This window comes from Lutra lutra, chromosome 4, assembly GCF_902655055.1.
Source record: "Lutra lutra chromosome 4, mLutLut1.2, whole genome shotgun sequence".
Taxonomy (NCBI): domain Eukaryota; kingdom Metazoa; phylum Chordata; class Mammalia; order Carnivora; family Mustelidae; genus Lutra; species Lutra lutra.
In genome coordinates, this window is record NC_062281.1 from 31,448,952 (window position 1) to 31,465,641 (window position 16,690).

The 16,690-nt window shown below is 34.2% G+C and overlaps 1 protein-coding gene across 6 annotated transcripts in view; it reads left to right on the plus strand.

Moving 5' to 3' along the window:
• Window positions 1–16,690, plus strand: part of ANGPT1 (angiopoietin 1) — a 257,731-nt gene that overhangs the window by 174,129 nt on the left and 66,912 nt on the right. For 5 of the 6 annotated variants that reach the window (XM_047727465.1, XM_047727463.1, XM_047727468.1 and 2 more), the window contains 2 exons: window positions 718–839; window positions 13,283–13,515. In XM_047727465.1, coding sequence (XP_047583421.1) covers window positions 718–839; window positions 13,283–13,515 — 355 coding nt within the window. The remainder of the gene's footprint in view (window positions 1–717; window positions 840–13,282; window positions 13,516–16,690) is intronic. The other variant, XM_047727464.1, reaches the window with a different exon arrangement.

Below are 16,690 nucleotides of genomic sequence, written 5' to 3' on the forward strand. Positions count from 1 at the left end.
TTAGTTTTTGGTATAGAGCATTAAAATTGAGTCACACTGTCTGGGTTCAAAAACCCGGTTCTTCCCTTGGTTCCTGTGTGGATTTTGGCCTCTGTCTAATCTCCATTTCTTCATTTATAAAGTGATGGTAGCAATTCCTCCATTAACATGTGCCCGTGTCTGTGAAATGATATGATATCTGGAAGGGCTGGTGTGACCTAATATGATAGGTATTCAATAACTCTGTGGTCATGAATCTGCCTAAACTATGTCAAGAGTTGTTTGCCCATTTATAATTGATTTTTGTAAGGTGAGGGATCAAAGTGAGCATATTTTACTTGCCTGTTAGTTATTAGTTATATACAATATCAAAGACCTTGAAATGCTTCCTATCTCAGAGATAACATGTATAGAATATCAATATTGGGGATAATGCATACATAAAACAACTAGCAGAGTAGAATATCTCAGGGATTCAAGACATGAAAATTTAAATATGAAAATGGATTTAACAACTCAATTTTCTCATTCACTTGCAACCTCAGCCTCAAATAAATGGCATGTTTAAGATTCATTGCAAAGCTCTCCATTCTAATTAGTAGAATGTAGGCCATTTAATTAATTATTCCAGAAGAAATACTATTTTAAAAGAAAACACAGCTAAATTAAAAAAAAAATTCTTTTCACTCTTTGTGATTAAAGTTTGAAATGTTTTTATCTTTTATCTTTTATCTTGAGGTACTAAATCAAACTTCTCGACTTGAAATACAACTGCTAGAGAATTCATTATCAACATACAAGCTAGAGAAGCAGCTTCTTCAACAGACAAATGAAATCCTAAAGATTCATGAGAAAAACAGGTGAGGCTTGTCATATTCCAATTATTTACATATGTACTTATTTTTATCGCTCACCTCTCTGTCAGCTCTTAAAATATTGAAGTGGTTCGTAAAAAAAAAAAAAAAAGGAACTATAGAGACAATTTAATATGATACAAATAATACAATTGCTTACACTCTTAAAGTATATGCTTTTTAAAAAACTTTTAACACTAATTTATCTAATATTTAGTTGTTCGAATCCCACCATATCTATAAGAATTGATTCTGAGAATAAATTCAGTGACACAAAATATTGACATATTGACCTATTGCTATAGAATGACATCTATAGCAATAAAGAAAAAAAATAATCTCTGAAACTCTGTAACTGGAATTGTCACTCTATCTGCCCTTAAGCTTCTACAGAGCTACAAGATTGTTGAATTCAAAGATCTTGCACCAGAAAAACAAATTTTATTTTTCCCAGAAAATTATTTACCTGTAAAGCTGATTCAGGAGTTGCTCACCAGCCCCTTTCCCACATTTAAAGACGTTTACTCTGGATAAAATAAATTTCTTTGTTTAGTTTTATGGATGTGTTTTATAAACTATGAATCATCTCAGGTAAGTGAAGTGGGACTTAGAGATCTTGAGATGATATATGGACTACATCATTTTGAAGTCTTGACATTCATGATGGCCAATTCAGTCAAAGCACTGGCCTCTGTAGGAGAAATGTATTGCTTATTAACTGACCCCTGGCCATTGAGATGGCTTGAAGCAGTTCCATTTCTTATACATTATATGGATTTATAGAGCATTATGTTGCTAGAAACTAGTTAAATACCTTATGTCATTGGAACTGGAGTTTCCACCATATTCCAAACCAGGAAGGCACAAAGAGGACTTCTAGTGCTCTTTATAAATGGGGACAGACAGTAGAAGTGAGTGATTTGTCCCAGGTCACACAGCTTGCTAGTGGTACAACTGGGAATATAACCCAGGCTTCCTTCATCCTAGTCTTGCTCTTTGCACTGTAGCACATCATCTCTCAATACTACTATCTATAACCTAAAAGGATTCCCCAACTTTACACTAAAAGTGGCCCTTAATGACAGCAATTATAATGAAGCTTTTCCATGAAGAAGATAAACCTGGCTGTTGATTTAGAGTCTGAAAGGGGTCATGCATGCTCTATGACTTGTATTTCTAAGTTTTACATTTATTTATCTTTGTACTGTGTCATGGGGTAAACTGTATAACTATAAATAAACTTGACAGGACTTGACCCTGAACTGGTTGCATAACGAAATGTTTTGGAATTGAAAATCCTGCTGAAAAGTACCATTTATCCTACTGCTGTTTCACAGTAACCAGACATATACATGGAGCAGGTATACTTTACATCAACCATCCCTTGGTTTTCGGATCCCACCATGCTTTAACACTGGTGCTAAAACTGAACCCCTTTACAGTTATATATTTCAAGATGCTATTGTGAAAGCCCTGTCAAGGAATAAGTAAGTAAAATATTGTCAACTTTGCCTTATATTTTAGATTGTTTGTTTTCATAATTACCTAAATAACACACACTTATTGGAGAAAAAGGAGAAAGTAACAAAATTAAACTGAAAATCACAATCCCGTCACATTAAGAAAGCTGCAGGTGTCACTGTGTATTATATATAAATATATTTTTTATGGAAAGCTGTGTCATGCTATCCAAACTGTTCTACAGCCTGCCTTCTTTGGAAATAGATATCATTTCTCATGAATAAATACCCTTCTAATATCGTTCTGAATAACTGTGTGGTATTTCATTTTAAGGTATAACCTAGAGTGGTTTCAGTCTCTAAGTATGTTACCACATATGATTTATCTTTTAAAAAGTTGTCAGCATGAATCTACATTCTTCAGTTCTTCCCCTGCTGATATGTGTATTATCTCTTGGTCCACATCTGACACTTGAGCTGTCAGGATATCATAAAAAACCTGGGAGGACTGAAAGGTCTCACTCTTAACTACAAAAACAAATGCTGTCCTTAAGCGTCACTTGTACTCAGCTCGCTCTCTCTTGCTCTCTCTCTTTCCCGCCATGTCTGTCTGTCTTTCTCTTTGCCTCCTTCCTTGTCATATTCATTCTTTCTTTTATTTTCTTTCTTCCTTCTCTTTCTTTTTTTTTTTAAATATATCCCCTCTACCTTATTTTGTGATCATTTTGGTTTTTTTGGTTTTCCATCATAATTCTTGATATGACACCTAGTACCATTTCTACTATGGAATTCTCACCATGAAATTGTTTGTTTGTTTAAGAGAAACTCTTAAAAGTTGCTCTCTCTGTCCCATCGGTAAAGCTGAGCGAAGGTTCACACCCTCAAAAGAGCTCTGTCAAGCAGGTCAAGTAGAGAAGGCTTCTCCGTGTGCTATGGCCATTCAGAGGCGTCTCATTTCTAATCCCAGCACATACATGCCTCCTGCTGATGAATTTTTTCCCTTTATTAAGTTCTAATTTCTAAGGAAAATTCAGGTCTCTGTGTATACAAGTCACGATGCTTATTGCTAGTGGTAATTTTTTCAGAGTTCTAACAATTCCCTTTGCCAGAAACATAGGTATTTTACAAAGACTTCAGGGATTTATGTTTCAACTTGAAATTTATCTCTGTGCTTACACTGACAAAAACTTACACGCATCTTTCACTTGTCCTCTACACTTCTTTCTTTTTTGATGCTCAAGTGTAGCATTACTTCAACAGTAGTTTCTGGGGGTATTTTTCGATCAACATGCTGTATCTGCTGACATTGCTGTATCTCTGTAGTTATCTGTGTCTTCCTGTGGAAGGGTCTGATGTGTTTAATGAAGTGTTGGTGGAACATTTATTCTTTAACAAGGCATATTCTTCTATGAACCACTTAGAAAAAAGTGTTTTACTTTATAAAAAAAAATAAGAATATCCTTTTGTGATGTACAGCATACTTACCCTACTCTTTATTGTTACTGTTTACTTCCATATATAAATTGGAATTCAGGAACTCTGCCAAGCACTTTCTAGAGCAACAAAGAAATCCACCCCCACCCCCCACCCAATAGCATTTAAGTGGATAGAAAGTCAAAGTCAAACACCAAACTGTTTATATATATATTTAAAGAAGTGTATTGATTATCCCTACCTGTTCCTTAAATGAACCTTAATCCTCCAAATGTAGCAGAAGCTACTTCTACATTTAGGCATCTCTGAAATGTAGGAACAACATGCCTTTAGTTGGCCAGGTCTGGTTTGGATCAGCTAATACACTTTGCAAAGGGGATTATCTAAATTAAGCTTTGCTTCCTCCCCATGGAATGTCAGGGGTTGTGTCTGGGTGTGTGACTTACCAGCTTTGAGTATGAGGGGCCTCAGCTGCCAAGTCAGTGAGCTGGCCCTTAGGAGGGTCCACCACTTCTTTGGCAGAACAAGGAGGAATATTTTATAGACAGGATTATACTACACAATCATGCTGAGAGATCCTGCTGATTTACATCCTGACAAATTAAATGCATCACTTGCAGGGTTGAAAAAGGATTTTGGGCCTCATTAGATTCACCTCTTTATCCCCTAAATGGCCAAAGGCACAAAGCAAGAATAGGATTAGCAACATTTACTCTACTGTTTGTTTTCCTAACAATCTAGTGGGGGGTGACTCCAAGAAGCTTCCAGTTTGCTTTCTTTAGGAAATGTTTTTTGTTCTTTTTTTTCTTTTGTTGGATACTATCCTAATGTCAAAATGGTTTCATTCTTATCTCAAGGAAGAGCATTTGGAAGTATAAGATCAGTATTTGGCCCACGTAATTGAAATTATCAACCAAGATCCCAAGAAATGGGAAGTATTAATATTTACCTTGCACATAGGCACTTGGATCACAAAGTGGAACATGTAATTGTCAACTTTTATTAGATTCTTTGAGTATGTTTCCTGCCAGGTCAGCTCAAGACAATAGAAAAAAAGGAGAGGGACAGGGAAAGATGTTATAATGCAAATCCCTTGAGTTGAATCTTTTCATCTAAAAGTTTGGTGAACTGATCAAGGCACTTGCCCATCTCTGACTTAACCCCAGCATTTCCCAAGGTGGGGGCACAGCTGGGTGAAAAAATACTCCAGAAGAAATTCTTCTGCCTCAACAGGGTATACAGGAAGGGAAGTGAGCATCTTACATATACAAAGATGGAACACTCCGGATTTCCTGATACTTGGGTTGAATATGTCGTGTGAAGATTAGGGAAATTTTCAGTAAGGCCATTCAGAGGGAAGTGAAACTACATATGTGATGGCCATTTCAATGTAGTTTTATCAAAACTGTCTGCTATCTGCCTACCTAATATCAGGTAAACACGTATGCCAGGTGCCTTGCATACATTACTGCTAATCCTCCAGCCAATCCTGCAGAGTATCTATTCTTATTCCTATTTCATGTATAAAGAAAATGAAATTCACGAAGTTCGAGTTTACTCATCCATGACTAAAAAGCTAGTTTATGGCAAAATTAGGGTTCAAGTCCATAATGATTCTCTGTCTTAATTATTATAAAAATATTTTTCCAGTGTGATGTAGCCTCAAGATTAATTGATGTGGCTGTCAAGTTATCCTCTTAACACAAACAAACAGAAGTTTGAAGAAAGGGGTTGGCCAGTTGTTTTTGGCCTGTTCCTATATAGATCATTATTTATTCCTGCTAATACTGGGGTAGGAAATATAAACTATTTATTTTACCTTGGGAATTCACTGAGGTTTTTTGACAAGCCTCATCTATCTTCTAGCTGGAGTTTATGGGAAGTTATTAAGTTAATTAATTTTAACTGATCAAAATTTGTATAATTTCAAGATACTTAATTATACCTTACAAACAAATTATTATAATGGTAACATAGAAATATTGATTTTTAATACTTAAGATGCCTAAAGAAATGAAAAGTTAAGTCACAGTCATTAAATTAAATTTCTTTTCCACTTGAAAAGTTCTTTACAAAATACTAAAGTGAAATCCTGCTACCTGCTAGCATTAGATTAGGCTATATTATGTTAGTTGTGTATAGTAGGGATAAATAAAAAGTTTTTAAATTTATAGTACACTCTTCTGTACTTTGAAAATGGAATACCTGCAGACTGATTTAAAAGAACATTTTTTCTTCTCCTGTATTTTAAAAATAAATTTAATGGCATATAGCATTTTTAAATTTCAGTTTCATTAATCTTAGGATTTTAGACTGGAAAAGATTATGCTGAGTGAAATAAATCAAACAGAGAATTCCAAATCAAACTAAAAATACAAGGGTAATCTTATTTTTTTCCTTTCCCTGATTCCTCACAACTCATAGTGACTGTTGAGGCTGTCAGTTCCATCTCCTAAATACTTTCTCAATCTGTCCTGTTCATTTTATTTCCACTATGTCTTAGGTCAAACTCCCATTAATTCTTATCTCAGCCATTGCAGTGACCTCTGTGCTTTAAGCCCCATGTTTCTCAAACTGATCATCCAGAGCTCTGCCGAAGTCTTCTTTTTAAAATGCAAGTCAGATTATTTTTTCACTTTTGTGTAGGTCCCCAACACTAATTCAGCCCCACTTTTCAATCTCTTGACAGCATCTGCCTAATCCCCAAATGATTCTCTGTAACTAACTCAAGAAAGTTCAAGTCTTTTAAGCATTGATCACAGTCAGTGATCATTATAATCCTAATTTGGTAGCCTTACTTATACAAGTCTTCTTATATTTTAGAAAGTATAGTGTGATAGCTAAGAACATGAGTTCTGACTCATGTTCAGTTCTGCCTAGAGTTCAGACTGCCTAGGGTTTACTTTTCCCTTATCCTGCTATAACCAGCTCTGTGACTTTGGAGTAGTGCCTGGAGTTTATGTGAGGATTAATTGAGTTAATGCATGTAAAACACTGAAAACAGTGCCCAACACATATAACAAGTGTTTAATCGTGCTAGTTGTTAGTATCACACTGAACACTTGATGTTGTTTCAGGCATATTTGATGTTTGACTTGTCTGAAATGCACTGTAGTTCTTTATTCAACTGACAAACTCCCGTTCACCCTTCAAAACTCAGTGCAGATGTTAACTGCTCTAAGAACCTTTTTCTGACTCTGCCCAATAGATTTGGTCATTACCACTTATATGATAATACTGTATGTCTTTGCCCCCATTGTTTTATTTATCCCATCACATTCTAATATGTGTGTGTGCTTCTGAGTGTTCTGTGTGTGTTTATGTGTGTTTGTGTGTGTGTGTTTATCTATTTCTCTACTATTGGGCTGTGACCTTCTGGAACACAGAGACTGTGTTTTATTTATCTTTGTCTTCATGCTCCCAGGCACAATTCTCTACACATTGTATATATAGTATTAAGTGCTTTTTGAATGTTGAATGAATGATGAACTGGCAAATGTCCCAGAAGCTCTATCCCAACAAATGTCATTTACCTCTGTATACACACAGAGACAGACAACTGAAACATATTTTTTTAATGGAAAACACAAACCACATAGTTTACATGAAATATTATAAATATATTAATTGTTCTTAATGTAAATACAATAGAGATGGTGTTTACACTGCTATTCTGTATCCCCAAAAGCACTCTGCATCACTCCCAAGATTATCAGTTCACATTTTGAATTTCACTAATTCAGCCCAATTTAAAATTTCTAGGTAGCATCTTCCCAGACTATTCTAGACTCATGATTACCTAACACATCTCTGATTAATAAAAAAGTAACACAAACTTGATCTAAACATTAAAGTATATAAAAGTATATACAACTGTAGGACAAAGTCTTCTTAATGCCATACTCCTCCATTACCACAACCCCCTGCAGAGAATCATCATTAACAGATTGTTTGTTGCTTATTCTTCCAGACTTTTTCTCTGAATATACTAAGACATATATCTGTGTAGAGTATGAATATTTATTGTATGTTTACACAGACACTCATATCCAGTCACTCACATGTATGAGTACATATATAATGAATGCGTATTTGTATAGATTATAACTATTTTTTACATTTTGGGTTTATTTCTGTTTCATAAAAATTTATCATGGATATTTTATACATGTAACTATATACATATATCTCTCATTCCTAGGATTAGATAGACTATAATTTACAATTTATCAGAATTTTTATGTGATTATTTGTTTTCATACATATTAACAAATTATCTCCAAATTTTATATTTCTCCCCAAGTATCCATGGGTTTTCTAATTTTCCTAAACCTTGCTAACCATTTTATTATTCTTGTCTACTTGAAAAGTTAGGTTGTACATCTTATTCATGTTTATTGACCATTTGCATTTTTTCTTCTTCTGTGACTAGCCTATTCATGGGTGTTTCTCATCTTTCTATTACATTGTTTATCTTTGTTTTATTAACTCATATATACTCTTCAATGGACATTAAAATTTTGTCATATATGCTGCAGATATGCATTTCTGTAGTTCACCATTTATTTTGCAACTTTTTTGTAGAAGTATTACATTTTTATGTTTTGAAGTGTATATATATATATTTTTTTCTTTCTGGCTTCCATAGCATATTTAGTTTATTCTTATTTACCCCAAACTATTAAAAAAAAGTATTTGCCAATGTTTACTTGTAGTAATCTATGCTTCTGCTCCACATTTGAATTATAAAACTATTCAGCTATAAATTTTAAATTTGCTGTGTTCAAATTAGAATATCAAAGTATAAATTTAACCTGAAGTTACTATACCCTTGTTTGAAGGGGGAAAAAAATCAAGCCCTAAAACCCATATTTGCAACACATGTTGACACCTTACATATTAAAAATAATTAAAAAATGGAAACATCTGTAAGCAGTTTCAGACAGATAAAATTGAGAAGGTTTCTATATTTTCAACATCTTCTTCCTTGTTTAAGGGCTATCTTTACACACATATTGCTTAGGAAACTGTCACCACTGTGAATTCATTGGCTGCTATGTTAAGAACTCTATTGTGGGAAACAATTTGAAAGGGAGAGCTTTTTCTGTGAAAGTTTCAAGATGTGTTCAATGATCTGAAATATTTCCAATAAGATATGTTTGAGGAGGCAGACTGTGAAAATGGGGAAAGAAGTCAACCAAAAACTTCAAATAAGGTTTTGTATATACTCAATTAGAACCTTTTACTGAAGTTCAAGGCCTAGATTATTTTGTTTATTTTATTCTTCATTAAAGTGCACCTCTGCCTCAAACTAGAAGTTAAGTGCCAAAATTTTATGCATGTCTCTTCTCAAAATGTTTCCAGAAAGATGGGAAACAGGAAGTACTTGGAATCCTGTGAGAAATTCTGTCTTTAGATTTCTAACTCCATTTGTGTAGATTTAGGTACACAGTTTCATAAATTGTTGTTCCATGGAACACTAATCCTAAAAGATGCATCATGATAAAAACTGTTTAATGTCAGCTTCCCAAAAACTTGAGAGTGGGACTCTAAATAAGTGAGCACCTGATAAAAATATACGGAATGCACTCTAGAAAACAGTGCACTGGAGCTTGGAATCAGCATCGGTATTTTGGATTATGTATTTAAGTCTAAACTAAACTTACTGCTGCAGGACATCATCAGGGAAAATATAACTACTTTCTTTGTCTATCTAATTTTAGGATGCTGGAGCTGTAATGTTGTCCTTTAGATCAACGTTTACTTGTAGGTCTCTGTATCTAGCTGAGGTGGCCTCTCCCAACTGATCTGGATAGGGAAAATGTAAGAGAACCAATAAAAGACTTCAGGACAAAATGGGATAAAATTACATTTAATGACAGGGGGGTTAAGGCAGAGTGGTGCTTAAGAAAATCTCAATTCAGATTAAAAAAAAAAACTGGCTTGACAAACTGTGCTTAAGAAAATCTCAATTCAGATTAAAAAAAAAAAAAAACTGGCCTAAAAGATCAGTAGACTAAAATATTACAAAAGATGAGCTCCCAGAATAACCAGATGGAGAACAATTACTAAGGAGATGTTAAAGTGATTCCTTGCTTCCTGACAGAATATAAATGGGCGGAAGAACTAAGTAAAAGATATACTACACTAAATCAGAGAGGAGAGACTCTCATGCTAGTGTTCATAACACTGGGATGTCATGGGCACATTTCTAGGCCAACCAGTTAGAAGACATGGCTTTTTATCTTGGTTCTGACACAATGAATGCATGATTTTTGGACAAGATACTTAGATTCTTATTAACTGAGGCTTGTGATATCTATTCAGTCTGTATCTCTCTATTGCTTTAAGAATCAAAGGCGATAAGGACTTTAAAGGACTATGCAATTATGATGACATATTGCAACAAAGTGATTAATGGAGATAGCATTTGCATTTTTTCTGGCAAGAAAGTTTTTGATTCAAACCATTTTAGAGTAATGAGAAAGAAGGTCTGACTTCCCAAGTAGATAATAACCAGTAGATGAGAAGTATCTAAGGAAAGAGAATAGTTTGCTTGTTTTTTTAAGCCAGGTATGAAGAGAGATGGAAGTAAGGGATGAGCAATTTTGGAGGAAATGGAAGGACCAAGAAGAGATCAGTCTTGCCTGAAGAAGTCTAAAAAGTTACGATTAATATAATGGATATACGTTAACATTCCAAACCCTACGAGGTGTCTGTGACGTAGAGGACAGATTTTACTTCTGTGGGTAGTCCCTTCTTTACTTTGCATAAATAGCTATTTTAAGATGATAGGCTCATTGGATTTCTTTTGTTACCTGGTGGTCACGGTGATTAAATGTTGTTCAATAAATTATGAAAATTAATGTTCTTTTCATCATGTTAAGTGCATATTCCTTTTACTCGGGAAATGCAGACTTTTCTTCCGTAAGCCAGTACCGAGGTGTTTCCCTTGACATCAGGGAATTCTTTGATCAGCTTTAAATTCTCAGCTCTTTCCAAATTATTCTGAAAACTAAACTAAGCAAACAAGGAAAATCCCTTTACTGACATCTCAGTAGCAGCCGTCTTTAAGGATATACCCTCTTGAACAGGGAGTACATCAAAAAAGTAGAAAAACATTGGTTTAAAATTATTTTTTTTTTAAATAGCATTATATCTGAAACAAAAGTTTCTTACAGCTGCTACTGTTTTATTTGAGGTTGTTCATTCAAAATAAATTCTTAGAGTAGAAATGGTGTTTTATATTTTACATAGTGCTAAGAACACTATTGGCACTTAGCAAGTAATAAATACAAGTTATAGCTATAGCATGGTATTTTCTAAACCAGAATGTTACCTAGTGATGAGGAAAATTGAAAGGCCAGTGCTCATCTTTTTGTAGAAACAAATTGATAAATCAGATTTCTGTCCAGCATTATACGACTATTTCACCCTAATTTTGATCTTTACAGTATTATCATTTTAACAGTTAATTCTAAGTTTTCTTAGAAGTATACTGTAACTCTTGTGAATTTAAAAGACAGGTGTTTTTGTAAATTAACTGACTTATTTTATGGGCATCTTGCATCTGATCATTAGGAGGAAAAACAAAAAAATCAAAAAGTAAACTGAGAATGAGCTAAGGTATCAGTGGTGGTTAGTTCTCAGATCCAAAGGCCAACAATTACAAGACACAGAGAATACCTGTTTTGACTCCATAGCAAGTGCACTAATCATTTAACCAGTGGTTGGATAAACTTTTTAACTGAGAAGGGCTTTTTGTTTGTTTGTTTTATTTTGTTTATTTTTTAACCTCTAACTTCAGCAGGAAATTATTGACACAGAAGAAAACACTAAAAGATGGTGAATCCTACCTACTCTTTACAGATGTTGTCTTTTATCTTACCCTGACTTCCGTGCCTAAGATTTTCATTTCCAGAAGATGGCTTCAGAAATTAGATGGCCATCACAAATTTCCCTAATCGCTCTACCTAGGTTCTATCCAAATTGAGTTTGCTTAACAATCAGGGCAGGTCTTTCATTATTGGTGTCCCACAGAGTGAGAGCAAGCCAAAATAGAGGCATGGCTTCTGTTACCTTGTACAAGTCACAGAGCTGCCCCTGACAGGTCTCAGTGGAAATGAGAAATGGGAATCTGGACACGCCACCCAAGGTGTTGTAAATTAGTATGGTAACATGAATAGAAGCATCCCGGTGTTTTTCAGGTGTGGTTCCACAGTCAACTTTCCTGCCATATTCTGAGCCACATTTTCTTGAGGACAGGTTGGTTGGCAAAGATCCAGAATGCTCAGGAGCGGTTCTCTCCACACTTCTTAATCTGTGTAAAGGACAATCAGATATTCCAGCTCCTCCCCCAGTACGTCAAATAGGAAAAATTGGCTCTTCTAACATGCTCTATTTATGATTTAAGTATTAAATTTAAAATATTCCCTGGAGTCCCCTCATTACAAACTTATAGGGATGATTCAGTGCTATATTTCTCCGAGGTAAATTAAGTGCCCAGTCTGGTATGTTACATTTGAATAACACCTTGTAAACTAAGGACTGGTTGAACCTTCTGAAAATGGAATTGAGGAAACTGAATCAGGCTTTCCTCTGAGGAATCTTAGTATATTATACACTCTATAAAATGTGAATACTTTTTATTTACAGTCAGTTGCTAGGATCCAAGAGTGCTTCTGCATTCCCTATCAATTTTAATGTGCAGTATGCAAGGGGAGTATCTTCTGAAGAGCTGTGAGCGAAGGAAGGTTCTCAGCTGAAGATTACATCACCCTGAGCAAAATCCCATGTCTTTTTGTAAGACCACACCACCAGCCTGTGGTCTTCCTGTACAGAACCATCTGTGCACTGATTTGGGAGCTTGTGGTGCTTTTAGGCCTCATTCTGAAACTTAGGTTGAGAGACAAAGTAAGCTATAGTTACGATACAGGATCAGCCGGCAGAAATGCCAAGAAATTCTCTGTGATTTTGCATAGCTTACTTTTTGGTCTTGTGGGTTCTGCTTCAATATAATACTAACTGACCCCACAGAACTATTGTGAAATTTAATCACTGTTAATGTTTTGAGAATCCCAAATGAATGCAACATACATTTTTAAAAAATAGTCTCTATATTTTGTTTGTATTTTTCCTGGACTATGCTATCAGTTTCTTACTGGACCTATTTCCTTAATGAAAGTTATATTATAACTTTCACAGACTCAAATTATTTGGGTCCAAGTCAGCTACCTTGGATATGAAATGTACCCCAGGAAAAAAAAAATTATGTTTAGGAAATAAATATTACTCTGACAGCAAATGTTCTAATTATTCTTTATTTGATATGTTATATATGTAACTCCTATATTAATATATGTATTAAATATTTATATAGATAACATGTATATTAGGGTGTGTTATATATATATTCTGAAACCATCACTTATAATATATATTTACATTGTAACATACCTAACTAAAATTTCAAACTTTAAATGAACTCAGGATCTAGTTGAGTCATATATTTTTGTATAGCATTTTTTAAATAGTCTTGTCTTTATTTTCTTGTAGTTTATTAGAACATAAAATCTTAGAAATGGAGGGAAAACACAAGGAAGAGTTGGACACCTTAAAAGAAGAGAGAGAGAATCTTCAAATCTTGGTTACTCGTCAAACATATATAATCCAGGAGCTGGAGAAACAATTGAACAGGGCCACCAACAATAATAGTGTCCTTCAGAAGCAGCAGTTGGAGCTGATGGACACAGTGCACAACCTCGTCAACCTTTGCACTAAAGAAGGTGGTAAGAATTTCTTCAATTTGGTATAGTGGATATTTTATTTAACATGGAGCAAGTAAATATTTAATACTAATTTCTAGATTGTATTGATTGTTGTATAAGAGCAGCAAAATAACTTTATTCTTAGAGGCATTGCATGAAGTTTGTACTCACAATTTTCTCATGTTTTTATTGTCAGAGAATGTATTCATAAGCTTGAATTTGTGAATTCACAGTATCTTTCTGAAAGAACTTTCTGGTTTCTTCTGTCTTGCTTGCTCTTTGTAGCCTTAGATAAAACCTGCAATACTGTCATAGATAAATGTTTGATGCTATGATATTAGACACTTTAATATAGAAGAATATTAGCTGATGTTAAAGATTAATTCAGAGTCCTGGAAGAGTTTCAGTAAGATTCCTGTATTAAAACTAATATTAATTATTTCTTTTGTAGAGGGAGAGAAGGAAGAGTTGGTTACAGAGACAAGGAGATATAGAAGCTCCCAATAACTATTATAAAGGAGAAAGAATCTTTGATATTAAGAGTCTTTATAAAGATCACTTATGTTTAGTCCTGTGTGGAGAGGACCTAACCAGGGCATCCAGACATATTTATTCTGGACTGTCTTGGTGACAGTGGAAATATACATGTTTTTAAATTTCTAGTATAGATAACATGAAGTGTTATATTAGTTTCAGGTGTTGGAAATTCAAATTTTTAACATGACTAGAATATCTGGAGCCACTTAACCACTGAAAATATTGTAGGTCCCTGTCTCTTTAGAAGATATTTATCCATCTGCCCATTCCCACCCAACTATTATTGAATGAGTGCCCCTGCGAACACTTGTCCACTTCAAACAGATTGTCTCCCTAGCCTCTGGAGAGCTCTTCAAAGTTTGGAGCTTAAAGGCATCTTCTGTAGTTCTGGTCACTAATCAACCTTTCTCTGAGTGAGGATGCAATGAACATAAATAGTGGTGAGTGAAAGAGAGCACCATTTATGTCTGAAAGCTATGGCTGTCTCTAAGCTGTGGTTTATGTGACCATTCATGCGATGGTTCCATGTGCATATGCAATATACATACCACAGAGGCTTCTTTAATGATGGACATGAACTCTATGAAAAATGAGCTCAATTCCATTCTTTCATGTATAGATATGAGTATAGATGATAATTCTATATGAAGTGATCTTGTTTTAAAGACATTTCACATTTTTCTATTACACTCCATTACCTTGAGTTATATCTCCTTTAGATAGTCTAAACAAGTCCTTAATATACTTTGTAAAGAATATTTTTTAAACAGTAAGTTCCCAGAGCTCCATTTGGGTGTGCTCCGAAATGTGATTGGGAAGGAAAAAACCTGCTAATCAGTCAGCGCCTGCCAAAACCTTGGGTTAGAGTCCACTGGAAGGAAAGCTTGGTATGATTTTGCCAGAGAATTTTAATGGAGCTCATGAGTATTTAGAAATTAAGTATTAATATGAGACATATCTATTCTCATATTGAACTGAATTCATTAGGGGGAACATTGAAAACATATTTTTCTTATCATCTTAAGACTTAAAGCACATGGAGTTGAGTATTTCTTTTTTTTTTTTTTTCTTTCCTTCATGATGTTAAAAATCAAGCCCTAGTGATTCTCACAGAGCTCATATGTCTGCCTACTTATCATAATTTCACCTCTTCTCTGAGTATTTGTCCAATAAATATGTCTATAAACTTTTAGAGGCAGGGGTGGGAGTGACTGCAAAAGGAAAATTCTTGGCTAGGTTTGGAATTTGGGTGCAACAGCAGACAACCAAACATCTGTTTAAGAAACATTTATTGAACAATTATGAACCTGATAGATGCTACCCATAAGTAACATCTCAGGGTATGTGAAAAGTAACTGTGTCTCTTTTGTGATATACCCTATCCAAAACAAACAAAAATAAGAGAGACAAATTGTCTAATACTTCAGGCCTCTTGATATTTCTTTTTAATGATACAATCCTAAAATAAATTCCAATTTAATTGCAGGACTTGTGATCATCATGTAAGTGTATTACCCCATTTTCCAGTGGGTTCTGTGCTCTCATAACCATAGGTTTTATTTGCTTCTTGTGAATTGTTGTTTTCTTTAATTCTATAGTTAATATTCTGACCAAATATTTGATCACTTAAGGATTCATAAAGGACACAAAAATAGAAAGTTCCTCTTACTAAGGTTTCCATCAAGATTTTAATTCTCTGCATATCTTCATTTTCACTGGTGTCATAGTCTTTAGTTATGGTGAATTTGAAATTTTAAATAATTCATACCATAATATGGCTTAAAATCAGTTACTAAAATGAACTTATTTCATCCTAATTCTAAAACATATAAGTAAAACATTTTCCTACTTTTGTGACCAACAACTCATTTATTAAATGGATTTGTTATTGATTAAGAGGTTTATGCAAATATTCTTTTATATTTAAATTTATGCAAAGGTGCCTAAAATCAATATACCAAAATAAATGCATCAGTTTTTTAAAAAATATGTATTTTAAGAACTCCAAGAGTAATCTTCTAAAATATTTTCCAAAATCTTCATGAGCTATGTTATAATACAAAAGCCAAAAATGTTTAATTGACATTAAGGGTCCTCCATTTCCAACTTGACCCAATCACTTATGGAGACAGCCTGAATGTAACACTACAAAGTAAGAGAAAAGATTTTTTAGTGAGTTTTCTCTGTCACCAGCAACTAATTTAACCTTTATGAAGCTGTTTCATCATTTTGTAAAGTCAGGATAATTGTGTCTACTTCTCAGTGACAGGGAAAGGATTAAATTAGGTACTGCCTATAAAAGCAAACAACACATGACATAATTGACTCGCTAAACTTGAGTTCCTTCTTTCTCCTCCAAGTGACAAGTTTCAATTAAACACAAATTTATTAAGTGTTCTCTATAAGCAAACTTTCTTTCATGGAAAATGTCTGAATACAAGGCTCAAGAGTGTTTAACTGCGGACAATCATCCAAGCAGTTTCTTTTAGCTTCAGTTTTCTTATCTAAGGTGGGATCATAATACGTACCTGATGAGTTTGTAGTAAATTAAAAGAAGTTTTTATAAAACATATAGCATCAGTGCCTACCATAGTAAATGCTGAAAAAATTGTAGTTCATTTACTTTTATGCCTTCTAAAGTGTTTATAACTCACTAATG